General features: G+C 36.2%; 1 protein-coding gene and 1 non-coding gene across 3 annotated transcripts in view; one reads left to right on the forward strand and one right to left on the reverse strand.

Moving 5' to 3' along the window:
- Positions 1–1,848: 1,848 nt before the first annotated feature.
- Positions 1,849–19,198, reverse strand: part of LOC126973889 (neuropeptide CCHamide-1 receptor-like) — a 51,147-nt gene continuing 33,797 nt past the window's right edge. Inside the window, exons 4-9 of one of the 2 annotated variants that reach the window (XM_050821250.1) lie at positions 6,388–6,518; positions 5,657–5,845; positions 4,909–5,012; positions 4,117–4,254; positions 3,118–3,231; positions 1,849–2,165 (exon numbers count right to left, since the gene is read on the reverse strand). In XM_050821250.1, coding sequence (XP_050677207.1) covers positions 2,105–2,165; positions 3,118–3,231; positions 4,117–4,254; positions 4,909–5,012; positions 5,657–5,845; positions 6,388–6,518 — 737 coding nt within the window. In that variant the 3' untranslated portion in view covers positions 1,849–2,104. Of the gene's footprint in view, positions 2,166–3,117; positions 3,232–4,112; positions 4,255–4,908; positions 5,013–5,656; positions 5,846–6,387; positions 6,519–19,198 lie in introns of those variants that run through there. The other variant, XM_050821251.1, reaches the window with a different exon arrangement.
- Positions 3,377–3,449, forward strand: Trnap-ggg (transfer RNA proline (anticodon GGG)). Its single transcript has one exon. It is a non-coding gene; the product is annotated as a tRNA-Pro (tRNA).

Genomic DNA, 19,198 nt, shown 5'->3' on the forward strand with positions numbered 1-19,198 from the left:
GAAACTTTTGAGCTAGTTTGTTTATTATGGACTTAAGCTTTATAAGCTTTCATAAATTAGGAATATAACTATGATACTATTTTCAGAACAAACTAGTAGTATTATAAATTGAAAGGATAATAACATGAATTATATAATATTTTCCTTGGTTTTTACAACTGTTTACTCATTTAAAATATAACCTTCTAACATGTCACTATTTTACTACATCATTTCATATCAAATTTGAAAAACATTTTCATGACTAGATCTCTTAATTTTATAATAAAACAGTATAATTTTAATTTAATCTTATTGTATAATCCCTTATAGTAACTGTATATCTCGTTCTATTATTCAAAGCTAAATATGTCACATATAATGCCCAAAAAATTTACAAATATTTTTATCTTATACGTCGATATAAAAATAATAACTATAGATGATATAACGTTATATATAAAATCCAACTTTATACATAATATTCATTTAAAAGAATTGCAATTTTTAAAAGAACTACAATTTAAGTTCACAAAGACAGCCTCTCCCTCGAATTTATTCGGAAATGGAAGCTAGTTACAAAATTGTATATTTCATTCATTACATAAAGAATGCTTGGAGAGTTTCTTGCTCCGTTTCTTCTCTCTCAAAGTGCCATGTGTTTCCGAAGCGGTAGTAGTATCTAGTATATTTAGAAATGACATCAAAAATAATTCTAAAGGGTTCAATTTTGAGAAAATAAATGCCTTATATGCCTTTTAAAATATGCGTAGATCTTCCCACAGATTTAGATACTCTCATACATCAACCGAGACTGACAGCTGACATAATGGTCTTTGGATATACGGCGTGTTTTGAAAGTCAAGAACTATTTTGGGTATTGTTCATGGTTTTAGACGAGGTTGTGAACCTCCTTTACAAATATTAGTGTCGTTAAGTATAAAATACACATTTAAATATAATTTATTTACATGATCACTAATTCTTCTATTTTCCTCTCCTTAGTATTCGAAACTAGAATAAGCCCGATTGATGGATGAAAATGACTATAGGTTATTAAATTGTATAATAAAAGCCAGTTCGTTTATTAGTAAAATTACTGGGATCATGTGGAGCTTATTTGTTTCAATTTTTATAGAATTTTTATTATCAAACTAAAAAACAACTTTTATGTAAGCAAATACTTAGTCAGGCCATAAATACTGTAGGAATTAAAAATAAACCAAATATTACATTTGAATTTGGAATCTGTCATTTTTATATTATTGTTCATTGAGTTTTCTCATTTTGGCGCCAATACATTGTACAGTATTTTGCGATATTAAAATGGAGTTTTTTTATGGCATAGGACGACAAACAAGGGGAAACCTGGTGTCCTGTAGTTTGGTGGGGTATTAGCTATGAAGGAGTGACTGAGCCATACTTTTGTGAAAAAGGTATAAAAACATCGGCACAAGTGTAACAAGATACAATTCTTGGGAAGGTTGTGAAGCCTTAACAACACCATATTCAATAACCAAAAATGGTCCTTCCAGCAAGACTCGGCACCGGGTCATTAAGCTCGGTCTACGCAGTGTTGGTTGAAAACTATTGTTTTGGACTTCATCAGAGCTGAAGACTTGCCGTCGTCTAGTTCCGATCTTAATCCGCTGGATTATGATTTATGGTCAGTTTTAGAGAGTGCGGCTTGCTCTAAGCGCCATGATAATTTTGAATACCTAAAACAATCCGTACGATTGGCAGTGAATAATTTTCCCATGGAAGTAGTGCGTTCTTCTATTGATAACTAGCCTCAACGTTTATAGGACTGTATTGCAGCCGATGGACACCACTTCGAATAAGCTTTTTATATCTTTGTTTTATATTTATGTATTAAACTAACACACTGAAAAAGTAATAAAAGTTATTTGCAATAGAAAATTTTTTTTTCTTTGTTTCAGTATTTATGGCAATACTAGGTAGTATAATACATATCCCAGAATGATATTCGTATTGTGATAAAACAGAAACCGTCATTATTTCGTCCAAAATTTCCACTCAAAATTATCATTTATCTTCAGTTTGTTTCACACTACATCTTGTCTAGCTCATAAATGTTCGCAAATGTTCGCGAACAAGTTCTGTCTCAAGGCTTCAATGATCCGTTGTTCAGTAACCGAACGCTGCTCTCCCGACCAATACTTGTCCTGAGAAAATATTCATTCATTTCAAATTCTATTCTTATAACAACATTCAAAGGAAATCTCATTTACATGCGCTATTTACTTTATTTCGTGGGTATTGAATTAGATTGAGCATTCACGCTCGAACAGGTAACGTTCGTTCTATCCTCTTATTAAACGCGATCAGTTACAGCAGTTTTACGAGAGGTACACGTCCTATTGCTAAATGAATAAAGGACAAAAAACAATTGTATATCGTAAAACTTCGACTTTATAAAGAATTGACTTCTGTCGTGTATTCTGAAACACACTATTTTTGTTATATATTCTTCAATTCTTCCTGACATGACAAAAGTTATTAAAATTTAATTAAAAAATATAGTCATCGTAAGAAATACAAATTTAAAACAATAGAGAATAATAGTTTCAGAACGTTCAGTTTTATCTTTTGAACAAACGTGATGTTGTAATCACTTGTACTTAGACGGTATAATATTTTATCTACAACCATGCTTTAAATCCTCTATTAAATATTCTAAATCAGTTATTACCAACATTAAAATACCCAATGTCCTAATAACCATTACGTCATCCAAACGAATCTTGTAATGAAATTCAATACAACATTACAACACTCGTTTGGATGATGTAATGGTTACTAGGACTGCCTTTTTTAATATTAGCTTGCTGCTAACTGTTTCAGAATCTTAAGAATATAGAGGATTCATATCATGGGTGTAGATAATGTCTTGTATGCAACTGTTGACAATTAGGTATTAAAATACTCATGTGATACTATTATTACTAAATATATATGAAGAAATATAATGTATATATATAAATAAATAGATAAACCATGAATGTGTCATGTTTTAATACCCCTTATTACACAACAGTTGCATAAATAACTAATCGTATATTTTTTCTATGTATGTCATCGTTTGTACTGGTAAGACCAATTTATTTATAGACTTACGTTCTGGGCATCATGCTGACATTGGTCTTCCTGCTAGAATTCAATCGCCTGGATGTTGATAACGACATGGAGCTTCGAGTACCATGGGGAGGTGTAGATCGGCAGAACAGGTATCTAAGCAATTTGTTGTGTTTTTTAAAGTGATAACCCCCACTTCTGGGATTAATACACAAATAAAATTTGAAAACATAATTTTATGAATGCAGCCACAACCTGAGTTGAATAAAGCATACAAGATTTTATCAACGATACATCACTCGAACGGTTATCTCAGTTGGAAGAGTACTCGCTTGGGACGCGAGAGATCGCGGGTTCGAGTCCCGCATCGTTCATAAAATTTTATTTGAGAGCAGGTATCTGTTAATTCGTTTATAATTTTAATTCAAAAGCTTCGTAAGCAAATATCAAAAAAATCTAAAAACTCAAAAATCCTAACTAAATTAAAAAAGTAACTCTCCTTATGAGTATTAAGGTCTGTAACCACTTTTCAAATATATTAGAGAGATGCCTAAAACAATAATGTAGAAAAAGTTAAATTATGGCTAATAGATAATTGCTTCTATAGCTTAAAAGAATCCTTAAACTAAAAATAATAATATTTAAAAGTAATTCTTTGAGAGTGGTACCTACAAAGTAATGTTTATATTATATTATAGAATTATGTCTATGTAATGACGTTTAAATAAAGTAATTGTAATATTGACTATCAAATATTAGTATGCCGATTTATTGGCAAATTGTTTATATTATACTATACCTGAGTATAAACCGAGAATGTGTAAAATATTGATTATATCGCTCACAATACTGTCAATATAATGATAATTATGATGTTTTCTAAATGTCGGTCAGTCTTGCAAACAAACGCGGGAAATGATATACGTCCGAATAAACCAATCATAAGCAACATGTTTATTTGTAAACATTATACCAAGGTATAACTTTATACCAAGTTTATTTGAAAGGCCATTTATGTATTAAATAACGTTAATACCTTACCTATTAAAATGCTTCCTAAATATTCCGCTTGTGCAGTACAGTGCAACAGGATTGACACAGCTGTTGAGGAAAGATAGGCAGAACCCGACAATCCGTAGAGCAGACCACCATGCGTTAAAGTCTTCTTCCGCTGTTGGGCTGAAAACGAATCTCATTCTAGAACTTTCTTTGATTAACGTGAGTGTCAAATTCAAATGTTTTTATTCAAAATAGGATGTACCACTTATTAAGAGTTATAAGGTACCCATTCGAAAATGCCTCAGACCTGAGAAGAACGGACGCAAGAAACTCTGCGGGCGTCATGTTTGTTTTTTTAATTAAGTAAAATTTCGATACATACAATCACGTTTATATTAAATTGCAATAGCTTGACTGCAATCGCTCCATTCACAATATGTGAAAAGTCATTTAATATATATCACACAAACGTTTTTTATAATTCCTTTAAATTTCGTAATAAATTTCTTTTGAACATCTTCTGGGATCTTGTAAAGTTGTAAAAGCAACATGGGTGATGACACAAAAGACTAACTTGACTTAGCCGGGTAATAGGCATTGTAAGTTTATGATTGTTCCTGGTGTTAACATTATGTTTATGACAATAAAGGATCAAAATGCAAGTTATATTGAAACTGTTTTATTACATTAGGTTTAAGCGTTAAACTTACAGTTTCATTATTATTTTCTTCAAGCCGACGTTTCGTGACAAATAACTAAAAAACAAGTACAACTAGAGGAGAAGAAAAAATTACTCAATATGTTTTTTATTGAGAACTATAAGATAAAACATACCAATAATAGAACCACATCATAAAGACATGGGTAGGCAAGAAGCACGCTGCGAAAACCAACACGAACGCAAGAACTGTTAACGCCACTTTTCTTCTGGCTCGCATCTGTCAAAAAACTTTCAAATTTGTGATTGGCTGAAGAAACATAAGAGAACGAAGAAAGATAAGAGGCATCATTGAACATGGTAATGGTACTTGTCAAGAAATGTTAATAAATATCAAAATAAAATCCACTTTAATCAAATAACAGTGTTTTATATTTATATATTTTATTTGTTTGCAATGCTTTGATTGATTATTTGAATCTCTCTCTTATTTTTTGTATGAAAATAAGGGAAGAAAGGAGCAGGCCGTCCAGCTGATGGTATTTGGTACGCCTTGCCTATTACAAAGCAGTGCCGCTCAGCATTCTTGATAAACCCCAAAAATTCTAAGCGGCACTACAACTGAGCTTGTCACCTTGAGACGTAATATCTCTCATATGCCCAGTTATTTACTAGCTACGTCGCCCTTCAGACCAAACACAGTAATGCTTACACATTACTGCTTGACGGCAGAAATAGGCGCCGCTGTGGTAGCCATAATCCTGCCGGCATCCGGTGCAAAGGAGCCTCCCATTGGTGAATGGATGGTTGTTTGGCATAAATGGATGGCAGTTTTGCCATAAAGAATTATTTACTAAAATTAGTAAGGTACTGGCAGCATCTAACAAAATATTATTTTTATTTAACATTGTTTTATTTAATTACCTGTCTCTGCGTTCCTTGCATCTCTCCCGGCATGTTCTGAGTACTGAGCACTAGATGTCTTGCCATAAGAACGTAGAACAGCGCAATCACCGCAAGTGGCATCGAGTAGTAAATCAGGAACTTCAGTAACACGACCAGACGTGCGTACTCCTCGCCCCATTCCACTGGGTACGGATAGCATACGAGGAACTAAAAAACGTACAATGTTAAAAAAAATTGAATTCATGAACATTTGAGGATAATTGCACGGAATTTCACTGCATAATAACTAAGGTGATGATTAATTATTTTTTGTAGAAAACAATTACGCGATAAATCAGTTGTTGCCACGAATCATTTAATACACGAAAATTATTTAGTACTTAAAAATAAATCCAAAATACAAAGCTAAATTAATTTCCAGGACCACATAAATGTTTCTAATATATTTTCCTTTACACTGAATATCTTCTTTTACATATTCATATGTACAATTTTGGCGTTGCAGTGCATTTCTGGAAATTTTTAAAGCAAAAAACACAGAAACCATCCACACGATATACAGTTTACCAAAAGTATTCAAGAATAGGCCTTTATGGTTGTCAAAGACTGAAAAACTTGAAGTTTTAATAAAAAACGCAGCCAATGTGAATCAGCTTAACTGAGCTGTTAAAAAGCCCAAAGCGTTATCAAATAAATTCAACACGAGGAAACTTTGTTCAGGTTAGTAATAATTTTGTAATATTTCTTACCTTTTTCGTGGGACTGACGACAAATTCTCTGACATAGGAACCAATGTAGGCTGGCACCGCAAGAGCAGCCGCCAGAACCCATATACCGATAGCTGCGGCCACGGTCAGACGAGTTGCTCGTTTACTTCCACCTAGAGAAAATTGTATTTAAAACACTTGGTTGCCCCGCAATTGTCTATACTCTTTTGTAATTTTTCTTATGGCAAACAATGCAGATAGTTCCTGTAGAAATAGAGAGATACCTATAGACAACAGACGCATTGGTATCTGATTGGCTAATCTAATGCCAATTGACTCTCGCGCCGGTTAATAACCAATTGTCACCGAGCACCCGCATAGTCGCACGCATATTCATTAATAATTCATCAGTGGTCAACTGAATATTTGCATCGCATCACTTTAGCACCAGGAGTTTGTAGAGGATTAGCGGGGGCCCCCAGCTTCAGACCATCTCTTCCTCGGAACCTCAGGAATGTCTGTCTATTGTTTCACCTTAACCAATTTTCATTTTTAATATCATAATATGTTTTCCTATGAACGCGCTTATACAATACTGTCTCCGTCTTTAATTTTGTATAACTATATTTAATTAAGTTATCTATATTAATATTGTAAACCTCAGGCCTTTATTGTTCATTATTGAACTATCTCTGATTTATTATATCTTTATCTAGTTTATCTTTCTACTATCTATAATTTCTATTAACTTTACTATCTATTTTGTTTATATTTTTCGTACATATTGTATCATCTTGTATTTTGTTTTCATCTATAAATGAGGCATCATATAGCATGTTAGTGTAATTATAATTTTATTTTTAATGCTATCTATTCCCAAAGCATCGTTCACGTAAATTAAAGGTCATATTTTGTACGAATGCTTATTTTTAATATAAATCATGGAAACAAAAATATTCCTTTATTCTTCATACACCGATTTTGCTCAAAAACAGCCTGTTGCTTTAGGCTTTACGCTAAAGGCATTGAAGTTTCATGAATGTCCTGGCGTTTTTCTCAGATCTGAGGCACACATTTCCGAATGGGTGGTAGTTTTCGACTTTCAACACGTGAATTGATATTCTATTTTGATTAAAAGTAATTGAATTTGAATGTCTCAAAGTGACGTGAGCACTTCCGAATTCACACAGAATTATGTGTGTCACTTAATGTGAGGTAAAAGTCTCGTCACATTTTCATAGTAAAAAAAAAAATACTTTAAGCTTAATCCGAAAGATATATGTGATTATTTTATAGCAATAGCAATGACAGTACAATATTGTATATTTTATTAAAAAGAGCGCACAGAAAGAATTCTGGGGGAGTTTCTTGCGCTGTTTCTTCTCTCTCAGAGCGTCATTTGTTTCGGAAGCGTTAGTAGTATCTAGTATATTAGAAATGACATCAAAAAGAATTTTAAAGGAATCAATTTTGAAAAAATAAATGCCTTTTTATGATTACATGCTACAATTTCACAAAAAATATTTGGGATTTCAGTGAAAAATTTAGAGTATCAGCCTCGATTTGGACACTCTCTACCATAATATGATATGCAACAAAAAGGCGAGGGAACTTTACCAATTATATACGCGAAGTTATTGAATGGAACATGTCGGGATTGAAGAAACTCAATTTATAGATAATTTAATGTTTTCGTGATTGCTTGAACGTCAGAGTGTAGTGAATACTTTTATGTATGCGTATCCGGAAATAAATAGCACTAACCAACAGACCGGTATCGTTTGAATGACTATGGTTTTCATGGAAACCTTCCAAATATTCTATCTGTAATTTCTGAAGTCTATTTATATGAAAAGTCGAATGGAATAGCAAATAACATACATATATGTATAGTACAGACGACCTGTATAGCCGAGTTGTTAGCGATCGTATCTACGCGCGGTTGTGGAATGCCAGACGTCTACGTGATGCGGATGGTACTTTGCACGTAATGTCCGATGGTGGAATTCGGCCGCTGCAATCAACCCGAACAGCTCCTCTGAGCACTCCCCGTGATAAATGCGGTAGAAGATGCAGAGAGAACCCACATCTCTACGCAATGCTAGAGAATGAAGCCGATCGGAGATGACTTGATCGTCGATGATTCGAGCCGCTCTTCGTTGTATGCGGTCAAATGGAAGAAGCTGGTACTGGGGAGCACCCGCCCAGAGGTGAGAACAGTACTCCATGTGAAGCCGAATTTGCGCCTTATAAAGTTGCAGGCGGTGGCTTTTAGTGAAGTACTGTCTCGCCTTACTGAGTACACCAAGCTTTTTAGAGGCCAGTTTGGCCTTCTCTTCCAAGTGATCACGGAACTGAATGACGCTCGATATATCGACGCCAAGTATGCCAATACAGGCTGTGGCAGTTAGAGGAGTGATCTCGAATCGAGGGGATACGACAAAGGGAGACTTTTTAGTGGTGAACGCACAAACTTGTGTCTTCTTGGGGTTGAATTGGACTAAATTTTGTCGGCCCTATTCCGAGACTTTGCAAAGCATAGTCTCGATTTCAGACACAAGTTTGATCCGGTTCTCGTCGACGCTATTCCGGGACATGTTGGCACGGCCGGTGTAGGAAGCATACCCCGTGCTGTCGTCTTCATAGCAATGAATATTGCTGATTTGCAGCATATCATTGATATGCAGAAGAAACAGCGTAGGGGATAGCACACAGCCTTGCGGGACACCAGAGTTTATGGGTTTTAAGTCGGAGCATGCACCGTTGATAACAATCTTGATGCTCCGATCAGCCAAAAAGCTAGTGACCCATTTGCACAACTTCTCGGGAAGCCCATAGGATGGCAGTTTCGCTATAAGCGCTTTATGCCACACCCGATCAAAGGCCTTCGCTATGTCCAAACTCACTGCCAACGCCTCTCCCTTCGACTCAACCGCTTGCGCCCGAGGTACGCAAGAAGATCACCAGCTGAGCGACCCTGACGGAAACCGTACTGGCAGTCGCTGATCAGCTGGTGCCCCTCTAGGTTCCCAAGAGCTGGCGGTTGATGATCGACTCCATTACTTTGGAGAACATGGAGGTAATGGCAATGGGGCGGTAGTTGGACGGATCTGAGCGTACACCTTTCTTAGGGATCGGGTGCACTAAAGCCGCCTTCTATAATTTCGGGACTACACCTGATGAGTAGGAGAGCCGGAAAAGACGGGTAACGACCGGCGCCAGTTCCGGAGCACATGCCCGCAGCACTATCGGGGGAATACCATCGGGCCCGCTCGATTTGTGTATGTCCAAGGTGAGAAGCGCCTTAAGCACGGCACCATGCCGTATTTTTACCTCCGGCATATATGAATCGCACCGCGGAATATGCGGTGGTGGTCATCCAGAATCGAGTTGGACGCGAAGAGGGAGCCCAGGAGATCAACTTTCTCTTTCGCGTCATGGGCCAGCGAGTCATCATCCCTGTGCAGTGGCGGAATGGCTGGCTGGCAGAAGTTTCCTTGGACAGCCTTGGCGAGCGACCAGAATGCACGAGTTCCCGAGGGAAGGCGTGCAAGTCTCTCGCCAATTCTGCCAATGTGCTTCGACTACGCGTCAGCAATAACTCTTTTGAAGGACCTGGAGACATGATTGAAGTGTTTTTTAAGTTCGCTGGAATTCACATACTTAGATACCACGGCATTGACCCAAGCCTGATAGCACTCCTGATTTCGGCGAGAGGCCATTTTGCAGGAGCGGTCAAACCATGGTTGGGACCTGCCACCGATAGGCACAGAGGAGGATGGAATGAAGAGTTCCATACCTTGCAGTACCACATCAGCAACAGCATCAGCAGCGGCATCTGGATCTCCCAGTGAAAAACAGATCTGCCTCCACGGGTAGGATGCAAAAAAGCACCGCATCTCGTCCCACTCTGCTTACCTATAGTGCCACACGCGGCGACAGCCTAAGAAGCGGGGCCGTGTTGGGCGCGTGATCGGCATGGTCCGACGATCCCAGAGGAGGGTCAACGGAAACTAGGTAGCCGTCCGGATGTGAGGTCAACAGAAGGTCCAACAGTGAAGGTGTATGATCTTGCACATCTGGGATTCGCGTTGGCGCATTAACCGGTTGCGTCAGACCATATGCTAAGGCGAAGTCGTGAACAGATCTCCCTGCATGATCGGTGGTACGTGAGCCTAGCCACTCGGCGTGGTGGGCGTTAAAATCGCCAAGAAACACGATCTCTGCAGTGGGGATCTGCTCCAACACGGAATCTGTAGCCATTTGGATGTGTTCGAGGAGCCGGTCAGTCTCTGCGTTACCGCTATGGGACCTATACAGGCATGTGTAGATTTGCGGATGGTCATCGCAGTCTACACGCAGCCAGATGATGGATAGGTCCTGTCCTTCAAGAAAACTCAGGCGTCGAGAACAGACATCCTCCCTGACGTAAACGTACACGCCAGCCCGTGGTATAAAGGAGTGTTCCAAATTATACCCCGGGTAGGAAAGGTAAGATGAATCAGCCAGGGAGGATATCTGTGTCTCGGTTAAAAAGAGCAGGGCCGGCTTCGCCGTCTCCAGGTGAAAGTGGACGGCATTTAAATTTGAGCGAAGCCCCCTGATGTTGCAAAAGTCCACAGCGAGTGTGGAGGAGGCTGGTTTGAGCCTCCTGCTCTGTTTGCCCCGAGTCAGCGCAGATTTGCCCCCTCCAGAATACGCGGGCCAGCCTGGGCAACCACTGTTAGGTACAGGCCCTAATTGTGGACGCCCAGGGACGGATTTTCCAGGGCTGCATAAAATTATTAAATTGCTGCTTTTGTTATTAAATTTAAAATTATGTTATCTTTATAACTAACATAAAATTTTAATGAAATGTTCGAATAATACCATTACTTATTTACGTGTATGGTTTGATGCATCAACTGTGCTCAATAAATCGTTTTCATTATTATATTAATATGTTATATGAATAATGAATAGATAAATATTGATTTGAAAGAGTGCCAAAGAGTTTCTTGTCACTTCTTTACATTAAAGCTCAATTTTCTCAAAGCAAATCAATTACCTTAAATCGTGAATAACTCAACATTCTGTGTAAAAATATATTTTTAAACATTTAATAACATATATTTTTGACCTATAACTTTTATAAGAATAACTTTTGATTTTAAAAAACAAATAGTTGTTTAGTGACTCAGTTGTGTGTTAAAATATAACATAACTTATGTTATATATTATTCATAAACACAAATCGTAATAAGAAGATACATTTTAAATGTAATAGAAATTATTGTTTCCATATCATATCATTATAGTTTATAAATTTATTCAAACAAAACAAACCTTATTACTATATTTATAATACTACGATTCATTATCATCATCGTCACCATCATCATCATCATCAGCCGGAAGACATCTACTGCTGGACAAAGGCCTCCCCCAAAGATTTCCACGACTATAAACTATCATTACGGGGAAGCGTACTAAGAATACTGGCAGCAAATCCGCGTTTGATAGATAGGCTGATCCGTTGGCCGAAATAGCTGCCAGCGCTTGGGTAGCAAGTATATATTATATTGAGGCGAGAAGATAGTACTTTGTACATTCTCCGCGCCTCTGGGCCCCACGGACCAAGTGTCAAACGGAACAAAGATGTAAGATTCACTGACGGCCGTTCCCAATATTCAGTCTATCTCATACTTGAGATAAAAATCGTTAGTATCGTTGACTTTTCTGTCCCAATAAACTTATCGACGGTATGACCTTATCCGTACAAGCTGTCTGTCAATGGGATGACGACTTACCAGCGATAGAAGTTTGTATGGAAATTTCAATTCACGCATCCCAATATAAGGCGATAAGAAGTACTTATCGGTTATATTGGGACAGCTTCAGATTATTGACAGCTAATTACTGAGAGTAGAAGGTAATAATTAATATCTATCTGTAGATAGTATATTGGGAACGGCCGTGAGACGTTTGCTGTCTTCGGCAGTCGAAGCAGCAGCCTCTATGTGTATATTTATAGATTATTGTAGTTATGTTATTTTTAAAAGCAGTGACCAATCCTGTTTTTGTATCAGTAAACTTAGCAGGATACTAAATCCTTGGTTATCATATCAAATGCTGAAATTTTCATTGAAATGCCTATTTTTCATAAATACTGAACAAAGAAGAAAAAATATTGATCTATACTTTCACTTTTTAATTAGTAAAGATAGACTTTAAATCGTTGGGACGATACTAAAGATTTTTTTTGTGAAACTTATAAAACTTTAAGATTAAATCATTTTGAGTTTGATTCGGTTGTTATTGCCATAAGGTGTTCCACGTCACTTTAGTAAGTACCGTCGGCTATTTCTGCCGTGAAACAATAATGTGTAAACATTACGATGTTTCGGTCTGAAGGGCGCCGTAGCTACTTAAATTACTGGGCAAATGGGACTTAACATCTGATATCTCAAAGCGTCGAGCGCAATTATAGTGCCATCAGAAATTTTGAGGTTTTTCAAGAATCCTGAATTGTAATAGGCAGGGCGTATTAGTTAACATCAACGGCCTGCTCGTCTCGTCCCTTATTTTCAATAAAAAAACTAAGTAACATTCATTACAAGTTTTGCCATACCACTGTATGCTCAAGGAGAACTGGCGAGTTGAAAAAACTTATGAAATTTTATCCGCTACCCGCACTTGTGTTGAAATATCTTAAAACGATTATACACAAATGTTGTGCGAGCATAATTTATAGCTGTATTTTATCTTAGAACCCTATTTGATTTATTGATACTCTATATATTAAAATTTTGGCGAGTGAAATTAATTTAAACTTTTATTTATCACTTTCCCAAAACTGAAACCAGACTGTGCTTTTTATAATCATTATCTATACATATAACTAAAATTGGATTGTCAGGTTGTAATATTGAAGTAACCGTTTTTTACTACATGTATACGAATATAATATAGGGTAACATACACCAAAATAACATTTTTTAAAATTTTTGTCGTTTGTTCCAAACAGACAGACAGACAGACTAATCTAATAATAAGGACTAATCTAATCTCTGAAATGGCTGGACCGATTTTGAGGGGAATTTTATTGGCAGGTAGCTGATGTGATAAGGAGTAACTTAGGCTGTTTTTAGAAAAAATCGTTTATTTTAGAAAAATAAAGTAGGTAATGTTGCAATGCCCAAGAAACGGTCTAACTCTAAAAGTAATTTATATGGCAAAACAACGTTTGCCGGGTAAGCTAGTCATTAAATAAAAACAGATTCATTTCCCTTTGCAGTTCAATTTTATATCAATAATTCTCTCAGCTATTAAAATTTCAACTTCGCAGATGTAAACACAATTAATTTAAGCAATTTGCTTCTCAAAGTGTGTTTGTTCAAAGATAAATCATAATGCATTTTGCACAATACTGACAACTCACAATTAGTGTTGTGCTGACGTAGATCGTAATAAAACTACTCGGTTCATTTCGGAGACAATAAATCATTGGCTTTCAACTAAAATAGAATTTATCACTAGCATTTGATTATACGTATGTGTGGTCTTACTGCTGAATTAATAATAACGTTATACTTGCAAATATTTATAGAACTATCTGCATGGTTAGATTCGTTTCCATACTGTGCTGTTAAGTCCCAAGGCTTTTTTTAGGGTTGCGTTGCCAAAGGGTCCTCATTGCGTTTGTCTGTCTGCATTACAGTGGTTTGTATATCAGTCGAAATAGTAATAGCTGAAATTTTGACATTTATCTTATATTAAGTAATCTTAGTAAGATAGTTACATTTAAATGATGCGCAAACAATACAATTTCCTTTTAACTTTGAGGTGCGATTCGAGAACATTCGAGAAACTTTTGTCATTTTGAACGACTTTTAAGTTTATGAACGGTGTTTTTACTTTCATCAAATTATTATTTAATATATATTGTATGCAATGTTAAATTAACTTTATTCAATTGGGCTTAAGCTAAGTGCTTTTGAATAGTCACTACAAATATTTCTTTTAAATTACTGAATTTACCATATGTTTGTAAAAAGTTGAGCTCGTGAGAAGAACATTTAAGAAACTCAACGGCCACTCTTTTCAATCAAATAGAGTATTTTACAATGGTTGTAATATACATAAACAAATTATTATGTAATGCATCTGTATCCAATATATGTGTCATGTTTAAATAATATAAATTATTTCATAAAAAGCGATAAATAATTAACTGTTAAAATATAAAATATTATAATATATTGGATGCTTCAACCTGTAGAGCATGAACTCATTGTTTGTGTAAGAACGCTTCGAGAACATGATGGTCTTGATTACTGTCACAATTAGTAATTGCATCCAACAAATACAATTATTTTTTAACTATAACAGGTCTAACTGGCACCATACGAGTTCACACATAGACCAGCTATTGATCCCTTCGTATATATTAGAGGGAAGGAGAAGACCCGGCATACTGGAATTGTAGGCAATAAAATGGCCGAAAAGTTCGCAAAAGCTGGAGACAGAGCCGTCTAATATAGTCCGGAACTTTAGTCTGGGCTGCTTAAGAGCGCTACTTGAGACCCTGAAGTCAATACGAAGCACTTAATCGTTGGAGTGAATTAACAAGCTTTAAACATTCCAATGCGCTGATTAAATCATTTAATAGCAGAAGCGCGACTGAAGCCCTATCACTGTACAGGAATATACGAATATTTATCGAAATGCTGACTGAGCACTGTCGCCAAAACACGCAACGTATTCAGAATCAAGAAACTTACAGATTTTGCCTTGAGACCAATGAAACGGCGGTTAAAAAATACTCTTTACATACTTCTAAGTGTTGTTTACAATACTAGTGTCAAGAAAATACTGCAGAGCGAATTCAAAAATTAAATCTTGGACATGGTGATTGTTGGACCAATAAGAACTCTACAAGATCGAAAAAATAGACAAGATAGTCGAGAAAATTTATTTGACAAATTAAGTATAACTACAGCACATATAACCTCTGAGTAAAACAGATTGCATTTTAATTACGTAAATATCTGTTAAAGGTATAAAAGGCATTTATTTTCTTACAATTGATTCCTTTAGAATTCTTTATACGTCATTTCTAATATACTAGTATACTATAGTATATAATAGAGAATTACTACTACCGCTTCGGAAACAAATGGCGTTCTGAGAGAAGAATTGGCGCAAGAAACTCTCCCAGCATTTTTTTGCCTGCTGTGGTTTTCAACTATTTTTTTCCAGATAACTACTTATTATTTTGTAATTGTAACCACTTTATTTCATTTTCTGTACAGATATCTAATCAAAAGGATTATAACATTTTGATATTTATAACTTAAGTGTTTATGAGAGGAATAGCGAGTTCACTTATTCTAAACTTAAAATATTTTAATATATATCAAATTCATGAAATGAAATAAATTAAATTTAAATGAAATTAATGAAATTTAAATGAAATGAAATGAATTCATTATATTTAATAATTGAACGTAATTCCAGAAAAACGTTCCAAACCACAATCATGTCGAAATTGAGTTAAGATTGTGACTCATATTAACGGACTGGCAAAAAATGGCAGCCCTACTGTCTTTCTTTAAATAACCACTTATTAGCCAAGCTGGAATACACTAATATTTATTAAACTTTAAACACGAATACCTTAAAATGTTTGTGGCTGGGATAGTTTTTCAGGAACTACGTCCAACTATGATTCTAAAAATATCTAAGTAGTAAAAATAACATATTTAATTAAAAACAGTGAGACACCCAGGCTATGCTCATTAGTAGAAGGCATTTCCTAGAGTATGTGGCCATGATCAGCGGCACTCATTCCCAAGCATTCATGACCATATATCCTATCCTATCCATTTAAATATCTATTCCTGCTTTCCCTCTACAAGAATTTATTATTACAATTGATCAATAATGCTATAAAACTATTCAAAGTTAATAATAATGTTATATTAAGGATACTGAGGCGATCACGAGTAGAATATATTTCACAAAGTGTCATTTGATAAAAAGATTGAGCGTTTGAACGTTATAGCGAACCCTGTCCCAACAAATATTTTATTCTAAATTATTTTCAATGTTCATCAACTTAACTAAAACGGTCTAAGTTCTTAGATTTAGACCAGTGGGAAGCTCCTTTGCACAGGTTGCCAGCTAGATTATGGGCAGCACAGCGGCTCCCTTTTTCTGCCGTGACGCGGTAATGTGAAAATATTATTGTGTTTCGGTCTGAAAGGCGTCGTAGCTAGGGAAATTACTGACAAATAAGACTTAACATCTTATGTCTCTAGGTGACGAGTGCAATTGTGGTGCCGATTAGAATTTTTGGGTTTTTCAAGAATCCTGAGCGGCATAGCATTGTGATCAATTACCATCAGCTGAACGTCTTGCTCATCTCATCCCTTACTATCATAAAAAAAATTACTTTAGAGTAACTTTCCCTCATCATGATATCGAGTATTACAAAACCGCGCGATTCGCAAGTAACCTTTTGTCCCGCATAGCCCCTTTGAAGGCTGCAGTATTCCCGAATCGATACGACTTAGGGAACTTCTGGCTTGGAACATAATCCCACCTTAAGCACACTTGATCTCTGGTATTGTAGACAAGCTGTTGCCCCCGACGTCGTCCACTTAGACGCAGCAAAAGTACTATACTTGGGAGTTCAACAAGGTATACCAAAATTTACGACCCATGCGTTTTTGAACGGTTCCATCCGAGAGGTTGAGGGTTTGAGTCCCACATCGTTCAATAATTTTGGCTACAAATTAAATTTGTATGATTATTCCCAGACGTAAGGGTTATCACTTTAAAATAAAAAATTGTTAAGATTTGAAAGAGCAACATCCCAAGTCAATTTCCTAATACGCAATTATTGGGGTTGAGCAGGTTATCAACTGTATAGTAGATCCTGTAGATGGAGCCACCTGGGAGTAGAACAAGATATAAGAAAATTTACGACCCATGCATCCTCGAACGGTTTACTCAGTTAGAAAGAGCGTTCCCACGGAACCCGAGAGGTCACAGGTTTGAGTCCGCATCGTTCATAAATGTCGGTTACAAATTTAATTAGTTTACCATACCTGCATCAAGCGCGACAAAATGTACATGTAGGCTACATATTGTCCCGACTTCAAGTTAATACATCAAAATTAATCTTTCAAAAATCAAAATTAATTTTTAAAATTCCAAAGGTCTTTCAAATCAATTCAATTCTTCAAAAATACGCTGTATACGAATCCATGCAAAATCCATCGAACAGCATTATATCACAAATAATGCTTCGATTCGCCTTCGGTAATGCGGTACGCGTTTAACCATTGATCAGGCCGGTCCCAATTACTATTAACCATTCGTCTATAACCATTACAGGGCCAGTCCGAGTAACCATTATAACCAATTAATAGTAGTGATCCGCGTATTCATCATAAGAACCATTAATTATTATATATAGTTACTTAACAATTGTCATGGATTAGATATAGATAATATATTTAATATATATATTTATTTATCTTACAAGACTTAAAAATCAGTGGAGTTGCCATTGGTGACTTTATCAAGCATGTGTGATGTATAATAATGTATAGCATGTTGGCACAATACAGTAATTGGAGAGTACTTTAACGTCGCGCTAGAGCGCCCGATTCGATGCACGCACACATAGACACAATAAACACGACCGCTAAGCAATCTTCGGGATACAAAATTATTGAGTGCCACGCCGTGCGCCACCGAGGCTGGTCGCTGTCCGAGTTCAATTAGCTGCGCCGAGCGTTCCAAGTAGTCAATCTTTTTGTTTGTAACAACCCTAGCGCTCCACCCAGACGTAGGTATAAATTTCAAGGAATAATTTATTTAAATCGATCTTTTTTCATATGCATTGTTATTAAATTACAATAGGTTTAAATAATTTACAAGCATATATATATGACTACATTGTGATTGTCAATGAATCGCCACACTAGTCGGAGACTGTATTGTTGCATCAAATAAAGCTATGATTAACAGTAAACCATTTAATTTGGTAGTCGTCATTGGTTTTTCTATGGCAAATTTTTAAGGAACTATCAAATAACAATTTAGTTAAATAACTACAAATTTTTCAATACTTAATTTAAAAGAAAGTTAAAAAAAATTAAAAATAAAGTACTAACATGAGTGTGTGTGTTTAGAATACCGTTGGAGACCGCTGAGTTACGCTACTGTACTATAACTTGTTTTGAGATATTGGGGAATGAGCTGATTCAGTGGCATCATATTATAATTTTTTTATGGAATAGGAGGACAACCAGCGTACGGGTCTTCTGTTGTTAAGTGATCACCGCCGCCCACAATCTCTTGCAACACCAGAGGAATCACAGGAGCGTTGCCGGCCTTTAAGGAAGGTGAACGCGCTTTTTTTTAAGGTATCCATGTCGTATCATCCCGGAAACACCGCACAAGAAAGTTCATTCCACAGCTTTGTAGTACGTGGAAGAAAACTCCTTGAAAACCGCACTGTGGAGGACCGCCACACATCCAGATGGTGGGGATGATATCCTAACTTGTGGCGTGTCGTGCGAAGGTGGAATTCGGCGGCAGGAATCAGACCAATTAAAAATTATAACAATCACCCAAAAATGGTTCATAATGTAGAAGGGTTTGGCAATTTTAACGCACATAATAAAACTGTTGCATCTGTATTTTAAAGTTTCCACTTAAAATTACAATATACACTTTATTATTGAAAATTAATAGATAGGTCCCCTAACAATTCACAATAAGTAATGCGCATTCGAACTTAGCGCTCTGGCATAAGTAGGGCACGACCGCTTACCGTGATGATGCTACCAACTGTTCG

This window comes from Leptidea sinapis, chromosome 30, assembly GCF_905404315.1.
Source record: "Leptidea sinapis chromosome 30, ilLepSina1.1, whole genome shotgun sequence".
Lineage (NCBI taxonomy): Eukaryota > Metazoa > Arthropoda > Insecta > Lepidoptera > Pieridae > Leptidea > Leptidea sinapis.